The sequence below is a fragment of the Maylandia zebra genome, linkage group LG1 (assembly GCF_041146795.1).
Source record: "Maylandia zebra isolate NMK-2024a linkage group LG1, Mzebra_GT3a, whole genome shotgun sequence".
In the NCBI taxonomy this organism is placed as follows: Eukaryota; Metazoa; Chordata; class Actinopteri; order Cichliformes; family Cichlidae; genus Maylandia; species Maylandia zebra.
Window position 1 is genome coordinate 24,559,898 of NC_135167.1, and position 26,679 is coordinate 24,586,576.

Sequence of the window (26,679 nt, forward strand, 5' to 3'; positions counted from 1 at the left end):
TCACACACTGAGCCTACCTCAGGGAAGCTTTAGACCCGGCCACTGCAAACAAACGTCAAATGGCACGCACAGGCGTGATCTGGAGCGTCTCGTGAAAGCAGAAAGCTGTGTTAGATAAATAATTTTCAATTATCACGTGAGTGTTTTGCTGTGAGGAGCACCTTCATCAACCAGCCGGCCAAAGTATTAAACCAGTGTCCCTGATAAGTTTAAAGCAGCTGACCCTTGACACAAACACAGCTGAAAATAATACGAATTAGCTAAAATTATTTTTCAATAGCATTTTCAGTTTGATTGTGCTCTCCTCATTTATAACGACAGATCCTTTTGGCTCAACAACATTCATTTGTTGTGTTTTGTTAAAATTAGCGTGTGTTGTTGTTTTGATGTAGACTGAAAACTTCGGTCAAGTCCAAAACTGTTTTTTCGGGTGTTTAAAAATGATCTTATACTCCACACAAAGGAATGCAAAACAATGTGACAGACATAATAGAAAAGGAAGTAAAGCAAATCGAAATCTAGATTGATGACTATCTGAACGCGACACTGGCAGCTCAAGAGCAGCTGGGGTACGTTTCCTCTCACTGCCAGCTATGAAAAACAAAGTGCCCACCAAAATGTTAGAAATCAAGTTTCATGGAAAAAAACAAACAAAAAAACAACTTTGTGGCAATTTTTTTTTTTTTAAAGAGAGACGTGGCAGTTTTATCTTATTCAGTTTTTACCTTTTATGCCTCTGAGGTTAACAACTACTCATGTAAAGCAGCTGATAAAGCCGGAGGGAAACACTTGAAATGGCTTTTCACTATCAGAAGAAAATGATGATTGACTCTGAGATGTTGTAAATATGGTTATAGGAAGGAGTGTGTGTCTGTGTGTTGCAATCACAGACAGGAAAGAGAGAGAGTTAGGCAGATAGGCACTCCCTTTTTATTGATATGCTACTCCACTTCTTCCACCCACAACTCAAGTAAAGGAGGTGAGTAAAGAAGTCTTTGAATTAGATTTTAATTTTAATCCTGCTTTTAGATTTTAATTTTATTTTTTAAAACAACCAACTTCAAAGCGTTTAATCTCCACTGATTCACAGCTACTGATAACTCTGGTGCAGGTTGGTACTGATCTGGTTAGTACGGGCAGCAAACTAAAATTGGAGTCAGTTACAGCACAAATGCTGCTCATTGCTTTTAATACTTAACATGGAAAAAGGAAATTTTTTTGTGATTTGTGAAAGCAGAAATTCGCTTTTGCTTTGAAAAAATGAATCCATACCAGGGAGATAAGTTCACTGATACATGAATGTTTGCATGCAGCAGCAGAATAGCAGACCCCGGGGTTGCCTGAATGTACGTGTAGCAGATTCCTTTCTCGTTAATCACTGCTGTTGCACCTGACGTGCATGCTGTGCTTTCATGTTTTTATTATTCACGCCATGGAAACAAAAAGCAGCACATAAAGTCAAACTGCCTCTTGAGATAAAAGCTGACATTTGCACTAAAACCCACAAAATTGTCAAAGTTAGAGTACAGTGGTTACGTGCAGTGGTTATGATTATTCATCCGATTAGAAAATGCCACCTAAGTGATAGATGATTTTTTTTTAAAACACCCACCCAGGTGATTCAGACTCGAGCGCTGCACTCACTTTGTTTCATTCACTATTTTTAAGTAAGGAACGTAACTTTAAGAAACAATGCAAAGCTGAGCAAACGTACAGAAGGAAGTTTGTGGCGTCACCTTGCTGTGTGGTGTGGACATCAGCTTGTCAACATTTTAGGCAACCAGCATATGTGAAATCTGTCTTTCAGTGCAACAGTTGCATATTTTCCTTCTCCATCAGTGATGAAATTGTTTATTGACAAACAGCCGCAGTACTTTCTGTATTTAACTAACGTGCTGCATTACAGCCCAGTTTCGTATCGGCCCGATGGCTGGCATGAATGGGACACAGGTGGAAAACCTATCTAGCTCCAACAGCAGCACCTGGCAGGCAGAGGCTTCAAGAGGAACCCAGATTGTAGTTACGCTGCTTATCTTCTTGGTGAGAAATCGTCTCCTTTTTTTTTACTTTCAGTTCATGAATCGTTTCCGATGTAAAATTCACATTCAGTATCAGTTCCACTTACATATATACATGTGGAGTAAATGCTCCATGTATTGCAGCTACAACAGGCAGGGAGCCTGCTCAATGTAAATGACGATTGTCATGCAAAGGCTGAAAAAGCCACCAGAGCTCATTAAATAAGACCAGCTCCATCTTCGTATCGGTTTCACAGAATGAACAGTAGGTTCAGTCTTCACAACAAGCAAATAAATGAATTCCTGCAAAATGTCAAGTTGCTGTTTCCCCGAGCCTAACTGCAACCTGGTTGTCTTGGTACCTCAAGGTGGGCGCGCCTCTGAATGGGCTCGTGGTTTGGGCGCTCGGATTTCGGAGTCATCGTCATGTGGTGCGTAGAGGTAGTAATGAGGAGACACGCGCTGCCAGCAGTTTCCGTGTCTATGTCCTGAACCTTGCCCTGGCCGATCTGGTGCTGATCCTGCGGACCCCTCTCATGTTGGGCTTTCTCATTCACAACTACAGCTGGCCATTTGGGGACACCTTCTGCCGCATCATCATGTTCCTGCGGGTCCTGGGATTGTACGCCTCTGCTTTCCTCCTCTGCGCTGTGGCTCTGGAACGATGCTTGTGCCTGCTGAGGCCGGTGTGGGCTCGACTGCGACGGCCAGCTTGGGCCGTCCCTTTGGCCTGTGGTCTCATATGGCTGATGGCTACCATCTTGTCTAGCCCCTACCTCTACTTCGCTGTCCTGCAGGAGAAATCTGGGAAACACCTTTGCTATGAGAGTGAAGGGCATAATACGACTTTGTTCGTAATCGAAACTTTAGCAGGTTTCATGTTGCCCGTGCTGGTGTTCCTGGGAAGTAACCTGGCTGTTCTGCTCACTATTAGGAGAGCTTCACCTCCAACACCCACCTCCTCCACTCCTTCAATGGCACGCAAGATGATAAGGATGTACCATGTGCTCTTTTTCACAATGCTCCTCTTCCTCACCTGCTGGGTCCCCTATTTTGTTTGTCGATTTGTACAGGCTTTGGCCAAATCTCACTCTCTGTTTCAGTCAGCAAGCTATGGTAAATACATATCTCTGTACCTGGTGTATATCAAGAGCGCCCTGAACCCCGTGCTTTACGTGTTTGCTGCCAGAGGCTTAGGCCGTGCCATCAAAGCTTCTCTCGTCTCCACCATTGACCGACTTTTCAATGATGACTCCTCAGAGTCCATACGAAGGAAGTCACTGAAAAACTCGCAGATGTAACAGGGAGGCCAATAATGTAATAATTTAGCATGTTAACTCTTCATTTCTTCAGCATTTCTTTTAACATGTGCATTTCTCCTTTTGTGGAAATTATTCATCCCCCTTTAAAATGTGAGTTGTGTAAATACAGAAGTAGAAGTGTTTGAGTTATTACAAGTGAATGTACCGCAGTGTCCTCTTTATGAGTGAAAACCACACATAATCTTGTAAATAAAATGATGATTTTTGCTTTAGTTTGACAGTTTTGCAGAGATGTGACCATGTATTTCAAGGATCTGGACTGTTATTGATTTGTTTTGAATGTACACATACTTTTTTATTTTAATAGGCTATTAAAATTTTTGAGAATGGGAATGGAAAAGTTTCATTTACAAAACAAAACAAACAAACAGAAATTACTCCTATGCTTTGCCAAAAAGAGCATATTTGTCTCATGAAAAGGAGATTTGGGTTTGGCTGTTGCTGCCAGCTCCTAACAAGAAGCTGCCTCTGTCTGAACATGCTGATGGCAGGGTTGTTATTCTAGGGGAAAATGAATTCATGAATCATCTTGTTCACTGGTTTATGCAACATGCACAGCAATGAAAAAAACAACATCATTTCGATGCTAACTTCCTGGCTGCAGGGTAAGTTTTATTACATGGAGTTCTTAAAAAGAAAAAACAACCCATACCTTGCATAATCCTTTCAAGAATGCTATTGTTTCCAGCACAGAGCAGATTCTCCAAATTTGTTAAAACCAAAAGTTTTCCAGATTAAACGCATTCCAGTAGCTTTAGTTAGCTGAATGTCTCACTAGGCTTGCAAAACATCAAGCAGCAAGCAGCAGCAAGATTTGGACTTGTTTTTATTCAGCGCACACTAAATCTTCCACTGTAAAAAAAAGTTTAGGCAGCAGGATTTTAATTAATTCACTGTTCAGTTGTGACTTTATTTAATTTTCAGTTGTTTAGCCTAAACTTGCCACAGAAGTTGGATATCAGGCTTTTATGTCCACCAAAAGACAAAAAACATCCACATAACAGAACACATAATTAATAAAAAACAAAGAAAAAAGTAGCTGAAAACAGGAATATGATGCAAACTCAATACCAGCGAAGCATGGTAAGCAGAAATATTCCACAGGGTTGTTATTCTAGGGGAAAATGAATTCATGAATCATCTTGTTCACTGGTTTATGCAACATGCACAGCAATGAAAAAAGACAACCACAAAGACAACCACAAATATGGAAGTAAGAAGTATCAAACCCAATAAATACTGAGCAGCAAATCTCTAAACCTCTTCTTTAATGCTACGTTTCTTCAAAACTCAGTGCACTACTATTCAATACGCAGCCGGGGTGGAAGAGCCGATCGGCGTGTTCACGTGCCCGCGCAAGCAGCACCTGGTCATCCTTGGTTGGCTTCGATTTCTGCAGAATTTGGCCCAGTTTCCGAGCTGTGGCTGCAGAATCGCTGTCTGGTATAAACTTTCTCAGCAGAGCCTGAGGAAAATAGAAAGTGGCAATTTAAATTGATTTTTTTTAAATGATCTGGTCTTCTCCTAGGGAAGAGAGGCAGCAGATCAATCAGCAGTGGGTATACACACATTACCGCAGATACAAGTACAGTTTTTAAGGCTTAGAACCAGAGAAAAGATAACTGTTACAGTCCTATGGTGCCAAAAAGTGGCACAGGTGTAATTTTCAGGTATGAAACTTGCAGGTTGTAGTGACTTCAGATGACCTACACTCAGCATGACCTGTGACATGTGGTTGATTTTTCAACTAATTCCAGGTAAAACGTATGAGTGATATGACTCGTGAAAACAGCTAGAACAAAAACAAGGGTTTATTCTGTAGCTGAGTAGATAACCAAGATAACACAGAACCTAAAAGTCACATTCTCTCTCTCTCTCTCTGCATTTCGTAACATGAATTTCATGTTTTTTCACAGAAGTTGCACCACAGAGAACATGTACAGGCTTTCCTGTTACATGGTAGAGGAAGTGCCTGCTAAGCTATTTAGAAATGCTATTCATAAAAAAAAGAAGAAAGGAACAAAATGAACTTCACCTTTAGTGATAAGTAATATTGTGCAATTTGGTTAAATGAAGCACATTTCAGATAGTGTGAAAATGTTGGCTGTGCCTAGCTCTTAAAATAACAACACTCACCTCCAATGTTTCACCTTTCTGAGAAGGAAGACAGGGAAGTTTGAGAACAGCTCGTTCACTTATTCGTAAAATCTGTGAAGACCAGAAACTGTGTGAGTTTGAAGTAAATCATTAAAAACCTTCGAGTCTGTAATTCGATATGGCTCTGGTGTAGCATTCCAGGCAATACTTGATATTTCTCCAGAATAGGTTATGTCAGATTTCACAACAGCCACAAAATAGTCACATTTCAGCCAAACATCACAAAAAATTCACTGTTATGGTGATTCTGTAACAAACGTCTAGACGAACCTGTCTAACGGCCCCATGATGGTGTTTATCAGATAAACCTGTTCATCTGCTTGTTAACATAAACAAACTTAAACGTAGCCAGACTGATCTGAGTATTTCAGAAACTGCTGATCGGCTGGGATTTCCCCCGCACAACCATCTCTAAGGTTCACAGAGAATGGTCTGAAAAACAGAAAATAAGCAGCAGTTCTCTGGGTGAAAATGCCATGTTGATGCCAGAGGTCAACGGAGTATGGCCAGAGTGTTTTAAATAACTTTATTGCTATTTTAAGACTGCTTGAAAATGATAATAAAGTCAGCCTGGTTAAATCGCTGGTTACAATCATGGTATGCAGAAGAATATATCTAAATACACAACACGTCAAACCAAGACCACAACAGGGGCCAACTAAGAAAAAGAAACCAAGGCTACAGTTCACAGTCTCACCAGTTGCCTGGATAGATGAATCAATATCTGCTACAGCATTCAAATGGCAGGGTCAGTAAACAACATGAAGGCATGGAACCATCAGGTTCAGGCTGGTAAGGTTGTAATGGTGTGAAGCATATTTTCTTGGCACATTGTGGACTTCATAGTACCAACTGAGCATCATTTAAACGCTACAGAGACATCGTGTGTGAGAATTGATGCATGTCCATACTTTTATGACCACCATCTTCTGATGGCTGCTTACAGCAGAAGAACGCGAGATGTTGCAAAACGCAAATCTATCAAACTGATTTCTTAAATGTATCAGTGAGTTCACTGTACTCAGATGGCCCCAACAGTCCCCAGATCTCATTCTAATACAGCACCTCTGGGATGTAGTGGAAGATGAGATTCCCAACATGGATGTGCCCTTTGCCATGACAGCTGACTCTCACAGCAGGACCACAAAAATTGCTCAGGAACAACTCCAAGAATATATCAATGAGCCTGAGGCATTGACACTGGCCAATATGGTTAAATGTTCATTATCAGATAGCACGAGGCACGAAATGACAACATTCACATCTGCTGCGACTCCTCAGTGTTTTGAGGTTGTAGGTGATAACTTTAGTGTGAAGAGGATGATTCAGCCATGAAAAACTCAGACAATGCTGTAATGCTTTAATAGATAAATGCGTGTTTATATTAATAGCATCATATAAATGCTCATAACAGCTGGTGTAGCAGATTTTCACTAAAATAAAAAGGTCAAATTCACACCTGAATTAAAATCAGGACAGCAGTGATTGGAGAATGTTGCAATAAAGACAAATAAGTATGTGTGCTTGTGTGAAATCATTTGCACCTCTTTAGCTTTCTCCTCTTCCTCCTCTAACTGGTCCCTCAGCTGACTGCATGAGTGCTGCAAAGACTCTGTTTCCTCCTCCAGCCTCTCCAGTGCACGAACCACAGCCCTCAAGTCTTCCTGCAAAGTCAAAAAGAAGCCCTCATGTAAAACCACTGATACCATTCTCTTGTTTTAGGACTGGTTTTTTTTTTTGGTTTTTAGCATGATGTTATTTTTTTTCTATGACCTGTCACATCTCAGTGTAAAGGCAGAAGTTATGTTCATAGACTTTTAGACAATTTCTCCACCGTGGATTTTAAACCAATTAATTAACACATGATTAAAGTCCAAACTTTCATATTTAATTCAAGAATTATTTTTAGACATATTCCCCATTTTCATAGGCTCGAAATTTCAATTCGACTCACTTTTAACTGTAAGGCACCAAATCACAATAATTTTTTAAAACAGAATAATGAATGCACTGACCACCAAAGAGGTCTAAATGTCCACAGAAAATAGGTACAAATGACAGACATGATGACAGAATTATTTTAATGGTTAAAATCATTGAACCAAGTCAAGAACACTCTGGAGGAGGTAAGCATATAATCGTCAAAACCAACAATCAAGAGACAACTTAATGAGTAATTTGCACCTTGTTGGTCTACAGAAAGGTGAACAAGAACAAGAAAAGCTCAGACTAAATCTTTACACAGATAACACCAAGATGCACTTGTACCAAAACAAATTAAAAACGTAAAAAAAAGTAAGTAAAAATGGGTGCAGAGAGAGGAAAAACAGCTCATGGTCTGATGAATTTGTGGAGAGTGTTGTGTGTTATGGGTCACTAGTACTTAAAGATAATAGGACTGCTGTTAGCAGCAGCACGATGAACTCTTTAGTGTATTCTATTGTATTTTAATTTTGAACATGTTAAAATAGTATACAACCACAAAAGAGAAAAAAGAAGCAAAACAAAAGGAAAATGTAAAACAATTATTATAAATAACTTACATGTTCAAAAAAAAGTAGAAAGAAGCATAAGCTTGTTTAATCCCACCCCATTCCACTATTTAGTAACTAATAGTGTATACATTTGTTACATGTATCTTTATAGCCCCAGTAATAAGTCAAAAGATACAAATTTACAGGTCTATATACATACTTGTGCAACCACACACATATATACACATCCCTATAGTGAAGATAGTCGGGGAGAACACCCCATCGTCTAACTTTACATGCCTATATTCTCTGCTCAGATTGAGCCAGTTGCAGAAAAACGAATCATACAGACCTTCACAGTGCAAATAGAAAACCAGGCCTGCAACGATTCATCGAGTAATTCGCTTATAAAAAGAAGAAATCCTCAACACAAATTCTTTGCTTTGATGCTTCGTTTTAACACGTGGCTCTGTAGCATTCTGATGTGTTAAATGTATCAAATCTGACGATGATATAGGAAGTCTGACAACATAAAACCCACGCACCGTGAAGAGCAAAGAGGCAGAGCCATTACTGAGACAGTAAGCTTAGGTAGAGTGAAAGAAAACGTGTTTCCAACGTTGGTTTGTTGATCGAAGCACCTGATCAACAAACTCCGACCTGAAGAAAAGCAAACTTTGTAGCTGCTCCATCCATCAGTGTTTCTTTTACACGGTGAAAATCAGTAAGCCTTCAGAAGTTGTATTAAAATATGCAGATGAACTCTTAACTTAGCCTAATAACACATTTAAATCATACAGCTTTCTGAAGGCTGATTCAAGCAGTCTTATTTTACATGGAAGCAATGCCTGCAGCAAACATTGGCGTGTCCAAAAGGGGGCATGGGATGCACTAGATCATATTAATTTTAAGGTTTCGTAACATTATCAGATTGAACGTGAAATAGTATAAAATACTGTGTTAATTAAATTGCATTAATCTTTAAAAAAGAAACATTGATTTTGAAAGACCTGTGTTTTTCCTCTTTTGAATATTTGTTATTCCTCATTAGACAAAATTATTTCTTATCCAATTACCGTATTTCCCGGACTACAAAGCGCACCTGAATATTAGCCGCACAAGCTAAAATCAGGGGAAAATCCTGTTTTGTACATACATTAGCCGCACCTGACTAAAAGCCGCAGGTGTTTCAATGTTGACTTATCATATGTAAGAGAATATGCACAAAGGGAATTGTCAGGAAAGAGATGGCTGTTTGGAGACACACCCCTTTTATTAATATTTTGAAAAACAAGTTAGGGGTACATATTTGCACATGTAGTACATAACAGTAACCTACAGCACACCAGAAAAATAGATTCGGCCTACCTTTTAGGCTCAGGTGCAGTGACAGGGCTTTAACAAGAAGAAAAGTCAGTCATTCACCATCTTTCTCTTCTTCCTGCGCTCTAAAACCACCAAAGTCCTCTCCTCCAATGTCGGAAACGAACAGGCTCAGGATGGCTTCGTCATCCACTCTCCGCTTCTCTCCTTCGTTGTCACTTTCAAAACCAAAGAAATCCTCGTTGTCAGTGTCAGAGTCGAACACCCTCAGAAGGGCCGTGGCGGTGTCCTCCTCTCCATCATGAAGCAGTCCAGCCCTTCAAAATCCGTTGGTGATCGTGGATGTTTTCGCACTTTTCCACGCTGTCAGAATCCACCGGTGGAGTTGGGCATAACTTGCTTTTCGCAAGTTTATCGCCGCTCGTCATCCACGCCTCCCGCTGAATGCGTAGCGCTACTTTGAAGTTTGTTTTTCGCGCTACTTCGTACGGCACTACGTTGCCTGGCGGACGGACATGTGACTAACATACCACTCTTGAACCCCGATCCTTCCGCCAGGCAACGTAGTGCCGTACAACAGCGGAACAAACAAAACAAATCGTCTTACGATATCACAAAAATCATGGAAAATCCATAGAAAAGCCGCACCTGACTAAAAGCCGCAGGGTTCAAAGCTTGTGCAAAAAGTAGCGGCTTATAGCCCGACAATTACGGTACTCGATTAAATCAGTGGAATTATCAATAGATTGCTAAAATTAATGACAGCTGCAGCCCTAATGGATAATAAACCAAAGCATACTGCAAAAACAACCCAACAGTTTCTCAAGCTAAAGAAAATAGATTCTTCAATAGATAAATGAACACAGTAGAGCATGCTTTCAATTACTGAACACAAAAACTGGCAGAGCATCTTAAAGGAGGAAACACAACATCTGGTGCAGTCCATTAGTTCTACACTTCAGACCCTCATTGACTGCAAAGGTTTTTCGTCCATGTAAATAATAGATCATTATATTACTTGATAGAAGTAACTTTTAAGTTTAAACTGCAGATGTCTATTATTAAAAGATACCTCCGTTATAAAGCTTTCAAATGTATTAAAATGTTCATATATTTTTGTATCACATGCCATTACATCCTGACACACACACACACATACACATGCTAATAAGTAAGCTTGAAAAACAGGAAATGCTATGCAACTGTCTCTTGGTATAAATAAATCTGACTGCAATGCCTCGGGTGTGAGTATCACTCGATCACTCACCCGTGCACGTAGCTCTATAAAACTCCTTTTGACTGTCTTGTATTCCTTCATCGTATTTAAAAATGTCACACACCACTGACATTTAATTGGTCCTTCGAGCCGGAGATTTTGACTGATATTATTATATCATCTAACTGTCCACAGACGGAGTCATCGGATCCTGACGTTGTGATCGCCTGCACTGCAAACGCTCGCTTCCAGGAAGACGAGGAAAGCCCAGAGTCGTAAAATTCGTCTACTGGCCAGTGTTTTAGACAGGCTTCACGGCGCCAGGACTCGATTACACCGGGAAAGAACACAGCGCTACTTTGAAGGTGAATATAACACAGTCATGAACATCATGCGTTTAGAATAAATCGACTTTAGAACGACACTCACAACCGTAGAATCCTGTGTGGATAATAAGAGAATCCTGTGTGGATAATAAGAGAATCCTGTGTGGATAATAAGAGAGGTCCTGTGTGGACCGAAGGTTAGAAAGTAACCTATAAGACGGGATTGCATGTCCTGTGTGGACCCGCCCCCGCTAAAAACTTGACTACGAAAAAGAGTGTCGATTAAAAGCAGGTTTTCGTTTAAACGCGCAATGTATGTGTGTGTAAAGAGTAAGTACATATTTGAATAGAGACTCCAGGTCTCTGTACTACTCTTCTGTTTTCCTGTGAGGTATTGAGTGGTGGGAAAGAGGAAAGGTTGCGCTTCATCGCATAAAATTGAGGCCGCCCTGAGTTTAGCTCAGGGTAGAAGGCTGCCTCAATAACCTCCTCCAACCCTAGTACCACCAAGCCCCATAGTGTGTGTTGGCAGTATTAATAAAGTAAAAACAAATAACCATGGGAAACAAACCCACAAAACCTGAATTAACCGCTGATGAGCAGTGGATGGAGAAAATCCATCCAGGTGCCGGCCAAATAAGTGCAAATAAGTGGAGGAATCCAGATAAACTTAACTGTGTTGCCTGGAAGGGAATCAGTAACCCCACCCCAGTGCAACAACTCGGACAATGTCTGAAGGAGGAAATAGAAAAAAGCAAAGGCAAAAAGAAAGGTAGACGTATGTCAGAATACGTTAGTTTCTTTGTGCCATGGCAGGAAGAGAGTAAAAGACGTGAGGAAAAGAGAAAAGAAAAACAAAACAAGCAGGCTAAGAAAGTACCCACCGAGACCACAAACCCCCCACCTTATAAACCACAGCCCTCAGCCCCGAATCCTTTTGAAGCGGGACAGTCGAGCCCCCCAACCCCATGTCCCACCATCTCAAAAAACCCTTTCACCAGCCCTCAAGATCCATACGCATCAGTTAAGACACAGCTAAAGTTAATGACGCAACCGGACCCTTCTCCAGGGTTTCCACCCCCTTTATGGCCCCTGTCTCCGTTAGGCCAATTCCCATTGATCCAAGAACCAAACCCAAACTATGGACGCGCAACGGGACCAGCAGTAGACGGTGTAATCCCCAGGGACAATAGAGTAGTTACATACTCATTCCGCCCGTGGTCAGCAGAAGACCGAAAAAATGTTCTGAAAGATGTGCCCCCTTTAAATGAGGGACACCAGCAGTGGAGAGATGCAGTAGAGCTAATCCGCGCAGATTGGTGTCTTAATGGTAGAGAAATGCTACAGGTGCTGCAGGACCTTTTAGGTCTAAGATTAGCCAGGGTAAGGGGAAATTACATAGGGACAAGAGAAGATGGAACGCCGATAGAAGCGGGCCATGCTGATCTGACCGCCGCACTAAATGAGGTTTACGAAAGAATTAGGGTGACTTTAGCCCCCAGACCAGATTATGGAAAAATAGGAGAGACAAAACAAAAAGATAATGAGTCTGCTTCAGACTTTTTAGACAGGCTGAGACCAATCTTTAGACAAAATTCAGGACTGGAATACGATCCAGCCCCTAACTCCCCTTATGAACAGCAGCTAAAGAATGCATTTTTAAAGGGCCTCCTCCCAAAGGTCCGCGCTCACATAGACAAACACTGGGTCACCCAAAACACTGGGAATTTAGCCGATGCTTTGCAATACGCGGAACATGCAGTAAAAGTTCAAAAGAACAAAACAGCCCAAACTGGAGTTTTTGTAGTAAATACTGAAGGTGGAATTGTTGCATACGCAGGAAGAAATCCACAAAAAGGGAAAGGCAGGAAACAGAACAGAGATGACAAAGAAAAACACAGGAGGTGTTATAACTGTGATAAAGAAGGGCATCTTGCCAGAGATTGCAGGAGCAGACAGAGGGAGGACCGCAGGGATAGGCGGGACAACAGGGACAGAGGCAGGGACAGATATGACCGCCCTGCTAGACGAGAAAGGCAGGACAGAGACGACAGGGACAGTACTGAGGAAATGTGACTAGGCCCCCACCCAGACACCTCAAACGAACAGCAAGAGTGTGGGGCTGAAATTTTTAACATTCATCAGTTACTTTTGGGTTCTGAATACAAACCAGAGGTAACTATTTACATAAATGGCAAACCTTACACAATGTTATGTGATACTGGCGCATGTATGACAGTTCTGACAGAAGAACCCCCGAGAACACACTTCTCAAAGGATGCCCGTGTGGTCACCTCAGCCTCCGGGCACACCACCACACAATTGTTAACACAAAAGTTAGACTTCCTACATGCAAACAGCGACCGAAAGTGCAAACTACAATGCATTATTGACTCTAGCTGCCCGGTAAACCTATTAGGCCGTGACGGACTGATGAAGCTAAGAATAGGAGTAGTTCCTGAAAGCAATGGCATGAGAGCAGAATTAATGCTCTCAGAATCACACACGCTCGTGTGTCACGGGGATGGTGAACCACACTATTATTGGACGCTGGCTTTGCCATCCTCTAAACAGCCTCATGCCTTGTAACTGAGAGGGCAGAATGATCGCTGTTGGCACCTGTAAATGAAACAGACATTGTAAACTTGCCAAAATCCCTATGGTCCACTGGACCAACAGATGTCGGCCTGATAAAAAACGCTGACTCAATACAAGTAAAGGTAATCTCAAAACACAGACCAATGAAGCCGCAATATCCACTATCTGCAGAAGCAAAAAACGGAATCCGCCCAGTTATAGCAGATATGGAAAAAGCAGGGATTCTCATAAAAACAAATAAAACAACGTGTAACACACCTATATTTCCAGTAAAAAAAGCAAACACAGGGAAATATAGACTTGTTCACGACTTAAGAGCAATTAATGACATTACAGAACAAATACCTCCTGTCGTGGCGAATCCACATACAATATTGAACCAAGTGTCACCCAGAGAAAAATGGTTCTCAGTCATAGATCTTTCTAATGCATTCTTTTCCGTGCCCCTGCACCCAGAGTCACAAGGGCTATTTGGCTTCACGTTTGATAACCAGAAATACACATACACACGCTTACCACAAGGTTTTCAAAATAGTCCAACACTATATGCGGAAGCTCTTAAGCACTCAATGTCTACTTGCACTCTGCCTGCTCCAGGAAAGTTCCTACTATACGTAGATGATATTCTGGTGACCGGAAACACGCAGGCAGACTGCAAGGCAAACACCCTCACCGTGCTATATCACCTAGCACAGCAGGGTCACAAAGTGTCACAACACAAGTTACAACTGTGGCAGTCAAAGGTCATATATCTAGGTCATGAACTGACAGGACAAGGCCGCAAACTGTTAGACAGCCGAAAAACAGCAGTACAAGAAGCCCCAAAACCACTAACAAAGCAGCAAATGATGAGTTTCCTCGGTCTCTGTAACTTTTGCAGAAGCTGGATTCCAGAATATGCTCTCAGAGTCCAACCCCTACAAGACTTAATATATGGGAAAAATCTAGCTTTAAGAGACAAACTGACATGGACACCTGATGCTGAAAAATCATTTCATGATCTGAAATCAGCATTACAAACCAGCACTGTCCTAGCATTGCCAGACTATGACAAACCATTTTATTTACATGTGGATGGCAGCTCTGGATATATGAAAGCTGTACTGACACAAGCCTTTGGGGATAAACAACGACCATTGGCATTTTATTCCTGCAAACTTGACTGTGTAGCCTCTGGTCTCCCCACCTGCGTACAGGCTTGTGCAGCAGCAGCAGAAGCAGTAAAAAAGTCAGCAGATATTATTTTGGGACATCCTTTAATAGTCAAAGTACCACATGCAGTCACCTCAATCCTGTTGCAAGCAAACTTATCATATCTGACACATGTAAGACAATTATCATACGTAGGTATTTTGCTATCACAATCGCACATCACCATAGAGAAGTGTGGCCAACTTAACCCAAGCACATTGCTTCCTGCAGAAATAGATGGTGACTCACATAGCTGCCTTCACAAGCTAGATGAGGAAACGAAACCACGTGCCGATATATATAGTACACCACAACCATCCTTTTTAGATATTTTTGTAGATGGGTCCGCAAGTAAAGACAACACTGGCCGAAACTGTGTAGGTTATGCTGTGACAACAATAGATACAGTCATTGAAGCACAGCCATTAACCTCCTCATACTCAGCACAAAGTGCCGAGCTAATAGCGGTAATCAGAGCCTGTGAATTACACAAAGATAAGGATGTAAACATCCACACAGACAGCCAGTATGTCTTTGCCGCAGTACACCATTTTGCTAAAATCTGGCAGAACAGAGGAATGGTAACATCCACAGGGACCCCAGTACAACATGGTGAACTTTTGAAAAAGCTTTTAGAAGTAATTATGTTGCCAAAACACCTAGCTCTATGCAAATGCGCTGCACATCAGAAAGATAATTCAGCCATTACTAGAGGGAACAATTTTGCAGATGAAACCGCAAAGGAAGCAGCAGGCAGAAAAACAGAAGTTCTCGCATTAACTCCCTCTCCTTTAATACCCATAACAGTACTGATAGACGAACAAAAGGCCGCATCACAAAATGAAAAAACCTCGTGGTTAAAGGAAGGAGCAACATTAAAGGATGATATCATGACATGTCATGGCAAACCGATTTTGCCGAAGTCCCTGCATAAAACTGCAGCGTTAGTGACACACGGTAATACCCACGTGTCAACAGCAGGGATGGTAGATATACTCTCTAAACAATTCTACACAAAAAATTTTGAAACTTCAGCAAAAGAGTATGTTAGAACATGCATGATATGTCAAAAACACAATGCCCAAGGGAATCTAAGGCCCAAAAGAGGTCATTTCCCCACTCCACCTCACCCTTTTCATACCATACACATGGATTTTATCCAACTACACAAGCACCAACAACTAGAGTACGCACTAGTAATAATAGATGTATTTTCAAAATGGCCTGAGATCTATTCAGTGAAAAAGGCTGACGCAATAACAGTAGCAAAATGTCTGTGCAATCACTATATTCCAACATACGGAATACCGAGCCTAATAAGATCTGACAATGGCACACACTTTGTGAATGAAGTAATATCAAAAGTCTCTGAAGCTTTAGGTTTCAGCATAAAACACCATTGTTCCTACCACCCACAGAGCGCAGGATTGGTAGAAAGAACAAATGGCACGATCAAACAAAGGCTAAGAAAATGTATGGAGGAAACTGGCCGCCCATGGCCTGAGTGCATAGGTTTAGTTAAAATGTGGATGAGATTAACACAGGGCTCAAACAAACTAACACCTTTTGAGATAGTACATGGGCGACCCTTCCCCCTCCCTGTTACCAGTGAGCCAATAGATAAATCAATAAGAGAAACAACATTAGCAGAATGGATGGCAAAGCTGCTAGAGAATAAAGAAATAATAACGAACAATCAACTGCCGAGTGATTCTCTTCCAGTCTCTTCCAGGTTGAAACCAGGCGACTGGATCCTGATCAAAGTACTCCAAAGAAAAAACTGGAGCACTCCCAGGTGGGAAGGCCCCTACCAGGTCCTGATCACCACGCCCACGGCATGCAAAATTGCTGAACGACCTTCGTGGATTCATCAAAGTCACACCAAAAGGGTAGAGCCTATCTAAAGCATAGACCCTAGTCTCCTCCAGACCTCTTTGTGTTCGCCCGGTGGGGGGTAGGGTGATCAGGTGGCAACACTCGTGAACCCACCTCTCTGGCCGGGGTCTACTCACTGGGGGTCTTGAGAGAGAGACACAAGGTCAAGAAGAAGAGACGCTCACCCAAGGGAAAATCATCCAATCAAGATGACCAACATGCTATTACCAACTCTTCTGAGCCTGCTGGTTGTCTCCCAGACACACGGGTTCAACCCTTGTAATGACACAGACGGACAGGCAAAGAAAACAGACGACCTTTACCTGTGTTACAACAAGACAAGCTTCACCTCTACCGTATGGATACCTTTTAACTCATTCTACATAGGAGGATACAAAGCCGAAGCCTGGAAAGGCTACGACTGGTACCTATCCAGTTCAGACGGAAACAACCCAGGATGGGACACCGTTTTCACTTATACTGGAAATGATTGGATGCCATATCAAAGCAGTCAACTGCAAGAATCAGCAAAAAACCTTTCAAAGCAAATGAACTTGACGAAGACAGCCGAACACCTGATCCTCAACTTCCACACGCTGAACAACCCATTGCTGGAGAAGCCACCAAAATCACAGAAAAGAACCCACCTGGTTCCAACGCTGGCAAGTAACTCTAACTGCTACCATCTGACCCTATTTATCTACAAGACCGGAAAAGATCCACATCACTTCGTGTCAATATGCAATAACATAACGAAAGGCATGGTCCCATCATCCACAGAGGCGCCACAGGAAGAAGACGAACCAAACGGAAGCCCGGCTTTATCTGCAGGCCCACTCTCAAAAACGATGAATACTGCCATAATAGTGGGACCAAAACTAAAGCCAGACGACTGGTTCCGAGTCACCACAGGGATCACAGGACACTCAAATAACTGGTTACTATTGGCAGAACAAGCAGCTCAAGATGCTAGTGATGACTGCATGGTCTGCCTAGGACCAAGACCAATACTGAGAGTGGTACCTGCACCTATGGAAGAAAACTGCCTGACAGCTGTAATGAACCATACCAACATTCAAGACAAGAACTGCACAAAATGGGACAGAATCTTTCCCATCACCAACGAAGAAAAAAGAAAACCCATATTCTCACAAGATGTGATGGTAGCAAACCACACCTGCATAAATATGATAGGCCCAGGAGAAAGGCTGGGAAGCCTCAACGCAACTAGCTGCCTAACCATTACAAAGGTGGACTCCTCATTCAAGCCACGAAGCAGAGCTGATGTCTGGTGGTGGTGTGGAGACCCAAACCTGTATGATCGTTTGCCTAACAACTGGATCGGCATGTGTGGATTGGTATCACTGTTGTTACCCATTCAGGTTGTAAAACTCAAAGCCACGGATATAACTATAACAGCAGGACGACTGAAGATAAACCCACGACAAAAGAGATCAGCACCAGAACAACCTGGACCAGACCCAACGTACATCGATGCCATAGGCATTCCCAGAGGAGTACCAGACGAATATAAACTAGTGGACCAAGTGGCTGCCGGTTTCGAATCGTCGGTGTGCTGGTGGTGTACAATCAACAAGAATGTGGACCGAATTAACTATATCCACTATAACGTCCAGAGACTAGGAAACCTGACACAATCAGGCTTCCATTCAGTGGCCGAGCAACTAAGAGCCACCTCACTGATGTCTTTCCAGAACAGAATTGCATTGGACATGCTACTGAGCGAGAAGAATGGGGTGTGTTCGATGTTCGGAGAGCAATGTTGTACCTTCATCCCTAACAACACCGCAGCTGATGGAAGTCTGACCAGAGCCCTAGAAGGCCTGAAGACTCTGAACGAGAAAATGAAGGAGCATTCTGGAGTTGACACTTCTACGTGGGACAACTGGATGGACATGTTTGGGAAATATCGGAGTTTGGTGTCATCAATCCTGGTATCTGTAGCAGTATTCGCAGCCATACTCACCTTGTGCGGATGCTGTTGCATACCTTGTATCAGAGCACTGATAAACAGACTTATCGCAACAGCCATAACTCCCCATGTCACATCCCCACCAGAGACTATGATGCTCCTTGAAAACAATGAAAGTGACACAGACTCTGAGGAAGAAGAGGACGACATATAAATAAGGAAAAAGAATTTATAATGTTGAACATTTAACTTTGCTAAATGACACTCTAGTTGAAAATGTACCCGCAAGTGACTAGAAGTTGATAAGATGCAAAATATTTGAACAACAGCAGGGAATGATAGAAGTAACTTTTAAGTTTAAACTGCAGATGTCTATTATTAAAAGATACCTCCGTTATAAAGCTTTCAAATGTATTAAAATGTTCATATATTTTTGTATCACATGCCATTACATCCTGACACACACACACACATACACATGCTAATAAGTAAGCTTGAAAAACAGGAAATGCTATGCAACTGTCTCTTGGTATAAATAAATCTGACTGCAATGCCTCGGGTGTGAGTATCACTCGATCACTCACCCGTGCACGTAGCTCTATAAAACTCCTTTTGACTGTCTTGTATTCCTTCATCGTATTTAAAAATGTCACACACCACTGACATTACTAAAAATAAAATATTAAAAAAAAACATTATATTATTTTTGAGCTTCTGAAAAAATAAAAATGGCTACAATTCATAAACAGTTAAAACAATGAATTAAAGCTAAAAGTCTGCACTTCAGTCTTGATTGGCTGATTTAAAATTCGCTGGGGTGTTGTACTGTGGCAAAAAATTTTTTTAAAAAATCGATGTGTCCCAGTTTACAAACATATTGACCTAATTGTATCATTCAGTTTTATTGTGAGCAGTTAAATTCCTGTTTTGTTTTTTAACCCCATCCTTCGTCTGCTCTCACGTACAGAGAGCTGAGTAGGTGTTACTTCAGAGCAGAGAAACCACAGCACACAAAATGAAACAGACTTTATCTCAATGGTGTCAAAGACCACAGTCTAACCATAAGGTAGGCAGTGCAAATCATTTTTCTCATACCTGCTGAACAAACAGAATATCAACTTGCAAAAATGTGAAAACCTCTCTATATCAGTAGGTTTTTGCACAGATGTATCAAGTTCATGGCCACATAAATTTTCCACCAAGAGACAGTTTAGCTTCCAATCAAATCCTCCAAAGCAATCGAATCATTTTTTATGTTTTTCACCTTCAAGATGCTCAGATTCTTCTCTCCAACCACTGACTTCTTAGTCTCGTCCTGGTGATGCCTGGATGAGTGCTCCAAATATTTTTGTTTCTGCACTGGAACTTTGAGTTGTGCACACTGAGCCAGGAACCTAAAATGGGTCGGAAAACACATCAGGAAAAGGCAACACAAACTGCAGTTTAAAAAAAATTCTCAAATGATGATGTCTGAATTAATAAAAGAATAAAACAGAGGATTATAAATGAATAATTTAATGAGGGTTCATCCACTTTCACTCAATCCTTATCATTGTGATGCACACCCACACAGAGCAGGGCCCTGCTTTGTGTGAAACAAACACTGAGCTGATGAACTCTGAGTTTCTGGTTCCAGAAAGGCCGATCGGTTACAACACAACAACTGATTCATCAGTGATCACTGCGTTGTGTCTAAATATGCAGACCAGTTTTATTAAATAGAGATTGCTGCAGTAACATATGCCAACTGTTTCAGTGCATGGGGACAGGCTAACAACCTAATAGCTGTCTTATCTTAAACTGCACTAAAGTCACCATCTAAGCTTGTCGTGCTTTTTGTTTATTTGTTTGAATGTTTTGTGGTGCTTGTTCTCATTCTTGCTGAACACTGGTGTCGCTCCTTTTCCTGTTTAGCCCAGATTTTAACCATTATTCACTATCTGACCTACATGCAGTTGTTTTTTTGGGGGGTTTTTTGTTTGTTTGTTTGGTTTTTGTTTTTTGGGGGGAGGGGGGCACATCCACATAGGTTGCATCTGGGGTTTTTTCCTCTCTCAAAGGCAAATATTTGTCCTTCACAGTTTTCCTACTTCTTCATACATTCCCTCACTGTCCTTACAGGTATGTGACAACTTCTTTGAGTCCCTGAATTGAAGCTATGATTATTGTTTCTTATATTGAGAACATGAATGCTGCAAAATAGTAGATGGAAGTGCACAGGTAGAATCGAGCTGTGTTGAGGAGACATGTAGTGACTTTTCTAGGGGCATCCACATCAGGTTACAGTGCAGGATATGTTTTAGGGTATCAGAGGAGTTTGCGGTTATGACTGTTTATTTATCACAAAGGTATAAACTGGGTGTAAGCAAATACCTGCGGACACAAACACAGTACCATAAGTCCTGAATTACTATCCAGAGTCACAGTGTTACACCCAATTTTTTGTTTCAGGGAGCAATCTAGTCTATAACCTATAACCTAAGGGTTAACCGAAGTCATACTTTTCATTAGACCTGCTTTCTGGAACAAAGCCTGGAGCAAAGCCACAATCTGAACATCATCAAGGTAATTATGTGGGATGTAATGAAAGGGTGTGAGCCATGCCACACCTTTAGCCACTCTTCTGGTCTTAACAAAGCACCGCAAGGCTTCTAATGTGCTAACTGATGGGGTTCAAACATACGCAAACATCACACAAGGCGTGTGACGTTCGTGTGATGTGACAGGCGTTCAAGTTTAAGTGCCGCTTTCAAGTGCCGCATGTTCCTAAAACCAACCTACACAAACTTAATTTCATGTGTGACTTAAATTTAACGTAAAAAGATATCCAACTGCATGTAGGTCAGATAGTGAATAATGGTTAATTGCCGTTAATTGCTAAGATATTAGAAAAGGTTGTGGTTATTATGTTTTAGACAAACATAATATTTTTGACAACTTTCAGTCTGTCTTTCGTAGAGCTCATTCTACTGAAACAGCCCTTCTTAGAGTTTCTAGTGACATTCTGATGCAAAACGATACATTACATTTTGCATGAAAGGCTGAAATACTGGGTTGGTGTATCTGGGTCTGCCTTAGAGTGGTTCTCCTCGTTTCTCTATGAACGATACTTTTCTGTGGCGGTCTCTAAGTACAGGTCATCTTCCACGTCCCTGTCCTATGGTGTGCCACAAGGTTCTGTGCTGGGACCCTTATTGTTTTTAATATATCTACTTCCTCTCCAGCATATTTTGAGCCCCTTTGAGGACATTTGCTACCACTGCTACGCAGATGACATCCAGTTATATATTTCTTTTAAACCTGAAGATGTTTCTAGGCTGCAGATTCTAAATGAGTGCTTAGAATCCATCAAAAGTTGGATGGCTGACAACTTCCTCTAACTTAATGAAGAAAAGACTGAAGTCCTTGTATGTGACAGACATGTACCGTACCAAACATAATGAATGCTCTTGGTCCTCTTTCAACATTTGTGAAATCGTCTATCAGGAACCTAGGGGTAACCTTTGATTCTGCTCTTACTCTGGATGTTCACGTCAAATCTCTGGTTCGGTCCTGCTTCTATCATTTAAGAAACATTTCTAAATTGGGCCCTTTAATATCTCATACTGACCTGGAGATTGTTATTGATGCATTCACTTCATCGCGATTGGTCTACTGTAATTCACTGTTTACATGTCTAAACAAAAACTTCCTGGAACGTCTGCAGATTGTCCAAAATGCTGCAGCAAGGCTTCTGACAAAAACATCTAAGTACTCTCATGTAACACCATTGCTTATACAGCTGCACTGGCTCCCCGTTGAATTCAGAGTCCATTTTAAGATATTGGTTCTGACCTTTAAAGCTCTTCAAGGACAAGCACCAGCCTACATCATTGAACTTTTACAGCCCTATGTCCCTAGTAGGTCTCTGAGGTCTTGTGATCAGAGCCTACTTGTTATTCAGCATACAAGGCTGAGACTGTGGAACTCTCTTCCTCAGAACTTAAGATCTGCGGACTCAGTGGTCACTTTTAAAAAAACAACTAAAAACACATCTTGTTGCATTTTGCTAACTTTTGTCTGTTTTTGTTTTATACTTTGTGAAGCACTTTGTGATCTTTTTATCTAGAAATGTGCTATATAAATAAGAATTTTACTTACTTATGTTGTTTATTTATACATACTTTAACTGTAATTTCAGACTTAATGCTTACATGGTTTTCATTTTTTTCAGATGCTCCTGGCTTTCCTTCTTCTCTGTCCGCTTCACAGCAAGAGCTGCTCTGTGAACAGGGGGGGAACAAAGTGTCCTTACAAGGTAATTTTTCTTGCTAATATTGCACAATGTCAACAGGAAAACCTCAGCTTGAAATATATTTCAGGTTATGGTTAAAAATAAGAGCATTCTACTTCTGATGTGAGACTCACAGTACTGATAAGTCCATTATGTTCTCCAGAGCAGTGATGGAGGACCTGGACATCAGCGCCCTGTTGTCCTGCACTTTAGCTCTTTTAGGGTTAGGAGATGATCCTCTTTCAGCTTTAAAGACAAGAGCCGCATTAGAAAATACAAACAAATACAAACTTCACAGTTTGCTGTGGAATGAGAGGTATAACAGGTTCCTAACCTTTCGTCTGTGATGGTTTTGGATGGATGATCTTGGCTTGGTCCTAAAGTAAATGAAGGGTTGGAGGTAACAAGTCAGCCTGAGCTGCGACAGATAACAACGACGACGACAGCTGGAGTGTACTTACTCACCCGACTCGATGTTTCTGCTTTTTCCTTGTTTTTCCTGTTGGGTGTTTTTGATGGGGCCCGGTCAGAACCTCGTGTGGGTTTCATGTTTGCTCGTGAAAACGTCGAAATAAACCAAAACGTTAACCTAATGTAGCTGAAACAACATGACAACGTCTGACTCCCAAAAGCGTCTTAAGTAACGAGCACGAGTTTTCTTTGAGAAACAATTAAGCCTTAATTATAAAAGGCATAAAACAAATCATAAATAGTTAAAAGACAATATAATTATTTGAAATCTAAAAATTCGCGTTATTGACGTCCTGCTTTTTCGCGCTGCTGTTTTCAAACTCCACAGCTCGCATGCGCATAAGCATTGATGGTTTAACCCGGAAAGTCGCTTGTCAGGCAGCTGTTCAAGACAATAACGATGTTGCCGTCGTCCAAAGACCGAAATAAGGGACGGGGATAAGTCTGACTAAATTATTTACTTACTGGCACATCGATAAGGTTAATTACCTTCCGTAAAAATTTAAAACAAACCCCTATGTGAGCAAAACCTGGACCAAATCGCTACCTGTGAACGCCAACTCGGGGCTAAATTAACCCTACATCCGCCATTTTGGGGAAAAGGCAGCCACCCAACGTTTGTCTAAATTTTTTTTTTTTTTAACAATTGAAACAATACAGTCACAAACAACATAACACATTATAGTGCAAATGAACTCTCGTGGAGGATTAAAAAAAAAAGAACACAGTAAATACAACAAAACTAACAGCAAGGATATGGGGGGAGGGGCTAGACAAAAAATGCACACTATTAACGGGGAAGAATTAAAAAAGAGCACAGGTTGATACACAATAGAGGTAATAATCAAAACAGTAGCAAATGGGAAATGTCATCATGGATTGCGGCAAATCTGCTTGACTTCAGTTTTTTAAGTGACATGAAATAATGTTTAAAGTCATTGATGAACCATGTAAAGGATGGTTTTCTATTCCTCCATTTACAACAATGTATATGGTATTTACCTAACAGGATGACAATGTTAATCACAGTAGAGACAGATGGATGTTGTTTAGCCATATAGAAAATAATATCAGAAATATTAAACTGGGGAATATCGTTGATCTTGAGGGATAACCAGCTGTGTAGTTCTAACCAAAAGGCAGCTGACACAGGACATGAGAAAAACAAATGGTGTAATGTTTCACAGGCTGAATCACAAAATGCACACTGTTTAACCTCAAATTTAAACCTCCTCTTTAAAAATTCAGACACAGGATATATATTATTAATTATCTTGAAATGAGTTTCTTTTACTTTTGGGGAGACAGGCCACTGAATGAATTTTGAGAACAACTTTTCCAGGAGTGACTGGTCCCCACGAAGGGCCTGCAAATATCTACCTGAGTTAAACCCCTGGAAAAGAATAGATTTGAAATTCACACTGATAAATTTATTGTTACATTTACTATCATTTAGGATGCAGTTACCAATTTTTAGGTTTGGCAGCGCTGGATTGACCTCAGAGTGTAGCATTGTGTTGCGTATCAGCTGCCTTAGGGCCAAAGGGATAGCACAGCAAACTTTTCTGTATTCTTTTAATGGACAATTAAAGTCGTGTCTCTTTGAGAAAGACACGTAATCCAATAGAGCACCACTCAAATCCAGCAAGTCAGTTACAAACAAGATACCACTCTCAAACCAGTTCCTGATAAATAATGTCTTTTTGTTAGCAGTTATCACTCTATTGTTCCATAGGGTCGACATGTGAGGAGAAAAGTTGTGTGTAAACATCATTTTCCAAAAATGAAGAATCTGTTTGTGAAAATTAGAGAGTGTAACAGGTATTTTACTAGTCTCAAAGTCACATTTTAATAGAAAATCAATTCCTCCTAGTTCCTTAAATAAAGATCTGGGTATGAAACCACATGGAATCAGACTGAGATAAGCAAGCTCTGAGCCAGTTGATCTTAAAAGTTCCGATCATTGATTCAAAGTCTAAGGCTCTGACACCACCCTTCTCATAGTCTTTAACCAACTGTGATCTCTTAATATAGTGGGTTTTGTTTTTCCATAGGAATTGAAAAATAATTGAGCTGGCTTTCCTAATATTTTGGGGAGAAATATAAAGAGAATGACTTGGGTAAATTAATTTAGAGATACCTTCAGCTTTGGAAAGGATGACTCTGCCAAATATAGTGATATCCCTGGTCAACCAACGACTAAGGGATTTCTTCATGTCGACGATACGATTGCAGATGTTGTTGTCTTCTCTTCGGGACATATTTTTAGAAATCACTATACCTAAATATTTAACTTCCAATTCAACTCTTATAGAAGTGTATCCACATCCAATGTCCCATTAAGGCCTCTAAGACTTTCCAGAAACACAGTGCCATTCTCCGTTGAAAAGGTTGACTTGTAAAGGTTACTGTAAAAATGAAGTATTTCCACGTTTATTTTGTCAAGCACTGTTTGTCTAAATACACTCCTCCTCAACCAGTGTTGCCAACTTAGCGACTTTGTCGCGGGTTTTCAGACCCCCTTAGCGACTTTTTTTCTAAAAAGTGACTAGCGACAAATTTGGCGACTTTTCCTGGTGTTATTGGAAACTTATTTATGACGACTTTTTGACGTGAAAGGGCGTGTTGCTCTTACTCTCAACAAGCAGCGATGCTGCCGTGGGCACCTCACCCGTGCTAAAGCGCAAACGGGCGGAGGATAGTCCTCCCCCAGCTGCAGGAGATGTTCACACCTATGCGTCCAAACTGCAAATGAACCGTGCATGAGCGAAGCCGCTGCTCCGCACTGACTGTAACGCAGTCAGTTCTTCTTTTACTGTTATGCTGTTTTGTGGATCACAAGGTTTAAAACTACTTATAAACACACACACATAAAGTAACTCCACCAGAGTGCCTATTTCGGGTCACGTTTGCCAGTCGAAGCCCGGATAAAGGAGCAGGGTTGGAATTGTGACATTAAACAACAATAATTGCTAAAAGAAATTTAATTTGTAGTTCTAGATAAATTCTAAATGTATTTAGGACGTTTTTTTGCTCACTTTATGTCTCTTCCACGAAGTTATTTCTCTTTCCAACAGCGTAGGTCACAATTACATTAGCATGACCAATTATGCAAATTAGGTGATGACGTCATTTAGCGACTTCTAGCGACTTTTAGGAAAGCCAATAGCGATTTTCCTTACTGAGGAGTTGGCAACACTGTCCTCAACCCTACCTCTCCAAATAGTCAGTCTGAGCTTTCCCGTATTGCTAATGTTGTCCATTCTCGTCACTCCCAGTGAAAATAAGATTTTCAGCTCTGCCACGGTCTCCAGCCTCAGAACTAATAGTAAGCAAGTGCCTTGACGGTGGTTTCGCCATAATAACTATTAATGAGTAATTAATGAGTGAGCAAGTGAATGTCTGAAGGGCACAGTGTTGGAGGGGGAGCATGAACATTGTGTGCTTTTGAAGACAGGAAGAAACAGAGCTCCTGAAGCTGGAGGAAACCCATAAAAGCAGG

At 41.1% G+C, this 26,679-nt stretch overlaps 3 protein-coding genes across 3 annotated transcripts; 2 read left to right on the plus strand and 1 right to left on the minus strand.

The window, feature by feature from the left end:
• Positions 1-916: 916 nt before the first annotated feature.
• On the plus strand, positions 917-3,673 carry LOC101478826 (C5a anaphylatoxin chemotactic receptor 1). The gene is made up of 3 exons (XM_004543323.2): positions 917-979; positions 1,907-2,040; positions 2,387-3,673. Exons 2-3 carry the CDS (start codon positions 1,927-1,929, stop codon positions 3,317-3,319), a joined length of 1,047 nt encoding a protein of 348 aa, XP_004543380.1. The 5' UTR covers positions 917-979; positions 1,907-1,926; the 3' UTR covers positions 3,320-3,673.
• A 245-nt stretch (positions 3,674-3,918) lies between these two features.
• On the minus strand, positions 3,919-23,773 carry cenpq (centromere protein Q). Its single transcript, XM_012916952.4, has 8 exons — positions 23,172-23,773; positions 23,041-23,083; positions 22,841-22,952; positions 22,627-22,695; positions 19,698-19,827; positions 7,042-7,161; positions 5,477-5,548; positions 3,919-4,805 (listed from the first exon to the last, which is right to left on the minus strand). The coding sequence occupies exons 1-8, from the start codon at positions 23,253-23,255 to the stop codon at positions 4,614-4,616; spliced, it is 822 nt and encodes a 273-aa protein (XP_012772406.1). The 5' UTR covers positions 23,256-23,773; the 3' UTR covers positions 3,919-4,613.
• LOC143418571 (uncharacterized) lies at positions 10,292-19,042 on the plus strand. The gene is made up of 2 exons (XM_076883688.1): positions 10,292-10,875; positions 16,348-19,042. The coding sequence occupies exon 2, from the start codon at positions 16,710-16,712 to the stop codon at positions 18,645-18,647; it is 1,938 nt and encodes a 645-aa protein (XP_076739803.1). The 5' UTR covers positions 10,292-10,875; positions 16,348-16,709; the 3' UTR covers positions 18,648-19,042.
• Positions 23,774-26,679: the final 2,906 nt, after the last annotated feature.

Coding starts and splice junctions, on each gene's coding strand:
- cenpq (XM_012916952.4), bottom strand. CDS start 23,255: ATGAAACCCACACGAGGTTCTGACCGGGCCCCATCAAAAACACCCAAC. Junction 23,084..23,171: donor AAGCAGAAACATCGAGTCGG/GTGAGTAAGTAC, acceptor CATTTACTTTAG/GACCAAGCCAAGATCATCCA. Junction 7,162..19,697: donor AGAATCTGAGCATCTTGAAG/GTGAAAAACATA, acceptor TTGACTTTGCAG/GAAGACTTGAGGGCTGTGGT.
- LOC101478826 (XM_004543323.2), top strand. CDS start 1,927: ATGGCTGGCATGAATGGGACACAGGTGGAAAACCTATCTAGCTCCAAC. Junction 2,041..2,386: donor TTACGCTGCTTATCTTCTTG/GTGAGAAATCGT, acceptor TGGTACCTCAAG/GTGGGCGCGCCTCTGAATGG.
- LOC143418571 (XM_076883688.1), top strand. CDS start 16,710: ATGACCAACATGCTATTACCAACTCTTCTGAGCCTGCTGGTTGTCTCC.